At 30.7% G+C, this 3373-nt stretch overlaps 1 protein-coding gene across 1 annotated transcript; it reads left to right on the top strand.

Moving 5' to 3' along the window:
* The first annotated feature begins 140 nt into the window (after positions 1–140).
* LOC117162968 (glutathione S-transferase-like) lies at positions 141–2624 on the top strand. Its single transcript, XM_076627442.1, has 4 exons — positions 141–348; positions 1140–1275; positions 1587–1754; positions 2012–2624. Exons 3-4 carry the CDS (start codon positions 1610–1612, stop codon positions 2317–2319), a joined length of 453 nt encoding a protein of 150 aa, XP_076483557.1. The 5' UTR covers positions 141–348; positions 1140–1275; positions 1587–1609; the 3' UTR covers positions 2320–2624.
* Positions 2625–3373: the final 749 nt, after the last annotated feature.

Raw genomic sequence — 3373 nt, 5'->3', positions numbered from 1 at the left:
TTATGAATACATACATAATCATTAAAGAATCTATAAACCTTACTAGTTTGTTTTTACTAAGTTTTGTTACAGAAAATATGTTCTCATAAGTTTTCAACTTTAATTTATGGAAATTTATTAACCTTAAACTATAAAATCATTCAATGAGTCTTTCCGGATGTTTTTATGTAGTCATAATTTCACATATCAGCACAGCTCCACCAATAGGATAAGAGTTACGTGGAAGCAACAGAGGGGTAGAAGAACATATAGAGATCTAAAGGTTATTTTTGTCTCATTCAAGTTTCTGTTAACCAGCTTGGAAATTTCCTGTGCTTGTTTCGACTTTGAAGTCTTAAAAAAAAAATTGTAAGTAAATAGTATATATATAGTATATATATCCTGAGTCAAAGTTTCTCTTTATAAATAATAAACCGTTTAAAAACTATATTTTGTATGTTTTTTCCTTATTCATAATTAAATAATAAATATGAAATACTTCTACAGAAAGCCGACATCCTTCAATTAACCGAACAGCAGATGATTTAAAAATTAGTAGTTGAAAGAAATAAATGTTATTACATGTTCATAATTGATCGATAAATTTAAGTATGCAATTAGAAAATGTTTCTTATGTTTGGAAGAATATATAATCACTGCTGAATGTTTTGTAGTTACGAAAGTTGTATACAAACATACATTGTACATACGACTAGTAATGGTACTAAATTACTGTTAGAGGGTCTTGGGTGTATAGAACCATATGGTTAAATTAATACTAGAGATAACGAATCGCGCGAATGTAATTAATATTTTGAAATGCGTTGTTTGCATTAATTGATAGTTTTCTTATAAACTTTTTTATAAACAATTTCATTGCTATAGAAAAAAGATAAATGCCGGTAATATGTCTATCCTACTTAAATAGAAAGTGCAATATTTTGTTATAATATTTGGCGCAAGTTTATACATTATTACATCCAAAAATAATATTCTTTTTATATCTAAGCTATATTAAAATATAAAGATACAAATAGCTATGCGAGTAGTTAGTAGTTGATGCTTTTTACTTAAATTGTCTTATACTTCATAATTTGTAATAATATAATTCTTGTCATCAATGATTCTTTGTTTTTACTTTGTATATATTATACTTCCAGGAAGATGCCGCTCTATAAATTGACTTACTTCCCAGTTACGGCATTGGCAGAACCACTCCGTTCTTCTTCAGCTATGCTAGTATTCCATTTGAAGATGAACGTATCAAAAAGGACGTCTAGCCAGAAATAAAGCCCTGTAAGCTTAAAATTTAAAGAAGTTCTGTTTCTTAAATCTCATCTTTCCTAATTTAACTAAAGTAGCTAAATAAAGTAGAACACAATTATGCAGAGTATAACAGAGATTATTGTTTACTCTCCATTGCTCTATAAGATATGTGGGAGAACAATAGGTATTGTTAAGGAGACAATGCCCTTTGTTTGCTGATAAATTATCAATAAATTAAATTATATCTTTCCAAAACAGATAACAGGAAGCTAGATATTTAAGAAGCATCATAATCTATTTGTTCGATAGAATCTTTGATTCTATTAGTTGTATGTTTTTAGTGACTCCTTATGGCCTGCTTCCTATGCTCATAGCCGATAGAAGGAAGGTTGCTCAGTCTACAGCTATTTGCCGTTACTTAGCCAAACAATATGACTTAGCTGGAAAGACTGACTGGGCAAATCTTCATATTGATGCCACTGTTGATACTATTCATGATATTCGTCATAGTGAGTATCCAGTGCTGTTTTGCATAAATCTTATGAGAATCTTGATAACAGATAGTACATATCTGTTCAGGTATTTATTAGTTGAAATCCGATTTAATATTTGATTTAATCGAACGATACACGTATGTCAACAATACAAGACAAAGGAATAAAAAGGATTGTAATTCTATCTTCAGTATCATTTAAATTTCGCACAACACTGTATTCAAGTTAGTATAACATTAGCGAATAGTATTTAACTGAAAACAAATTTTCAGAAATTGCCGCCTTCCACTATGAGGAGGACGAGAAGGTCAAAGCTGCAAAACGCAAGGCTGCTGAAGAGACGCTGCCGATCATTTTAGAACGTTTGGACCAGCAAGTGAAGGAAAATGACGGCTACTTCTACGATGGTACTCTCTCTTGGGCTGATTTAACATTCGTTGCTCTGCTCGATTATTTGAACTTTATGTACAAGTCTGATCTGATCGAGAATTACGAGAATCTGAAACTGCTGGAGAAAAAGGTCCTCCTTCTGCCCAAGATCAAAAACTGGATTGAGAGACGCCCAGTTAGCGAATTCTAAACTTCACGATTGCTTATGGTTTTATAAGCGTTTAAAGATTGCGGTCTTAGTGTGTTGAGAGAATGAAGAACGAATCGTGTTGATGGAAGTTTGTATGGAATATACTGATTGCTTTTAACATTCATTAGTTCCAGTTATTACCGATATTTTTGTCATTTAGTTAGGGTTTTCCCTTTAGATTACGTTGTGATAGAGAACTATTATTTGTGTATTCCTACAGAAACATACGAACTATATAAACTGTTGACACGATGTTGTGCTTTTGTATTATAGAGATAATAATAAAACCATCAAACAATCATTAATTATGTTTTTTATTATATTCATTAAGAATTGAAGATTACCTCCTTGGTGATCTTGATAATAGTATTTTACAAATGTTGAACAAAAAAAAATGTATGATTATTTTATTCAATACGTTATGAGGGTTGCTTTAAAAAAAATACGAGTTACATATTTCTTTGAAAAAAGCATGATTTTTATCGATACAATAATGTTCTTCTGTTATCGCTTTAAAGTTGAGTACTTTGTTGATTACACGAGAGAACTCGCCTACAGCAAACAAGATACGACCGTGTGTAAAGTAATTAATCTGTTTGCTCGTTGCTAGCTACACATAAGGCTTGCGTAGAAAAAAATATGCATTTCAGTTCAGGCGGAGAATTACGTAGGAAGTCATTTTGTCGATCAATAACTTAGTTAATAAAAGATCAAATTTTCATGTACATAAATGTAAGTAACGTTCAAGTATTAATCATTACATACAATTTTTGTATAATTCGATATCTTGGTCACTTACATCTTACAAATGATATATAGATAATATTTATGAGATACATTGGAGCTATCTTTTAGTTAACGCCATTTTTTCTTGTTTTCTCTGTACTTTTACTATTCTTCCAAAAATATCAAAGGATCGATGACTTCAAATTAAACTAGAATTGCTTCGGTATATTGTCAATCAATGGCTATTTGTATTCACATCTATATCAAAGGAAAACCGATTGCAAAATTAATTACCCTTGCAACTCCGCAATCTGAAACTATGTGTGAT

The sequence above is a fragment of the Bombus vancouverensis genome, unplaced genomic scaffold (genome assembly GCF_051014615.1).
Source record: "Bombus vancouverensis nearcticus unplaced genomic scaffold, iyBomVanc1_principal scaffold0062, whole genome shotgun sequence".
Taxonomy (NCBI): domain Eukaryota; kingdom Metazoa; phylum Arthropoda; class Insecta; order Hymenoptera; family Apidae; genus Bombus; species Bombus vancouverensis.
The sequence above is the reverse complement of the archived record's forward strand: the minus strand, read 5'-3'. Positions and strand labels throughout refer to the sequence as shown.

Excerpts from the sequence above, each read along its gene's own strand:
- LOC117162968 (XM_076627442.1), top strand. The coding sequence starts at position 1,610 with ATGCTCATAGCCGATAGAAGGAAGGTTGCTCAGTCTACAGCTATTTGC. Across the intron at positions 1,755-2,011 it reads TATTCATGATATTCGTCATA|AAATTGCCGCCTTCCACTAT; the intron begins GTGAGTATCCAG and ends ACAAATTTTCAG.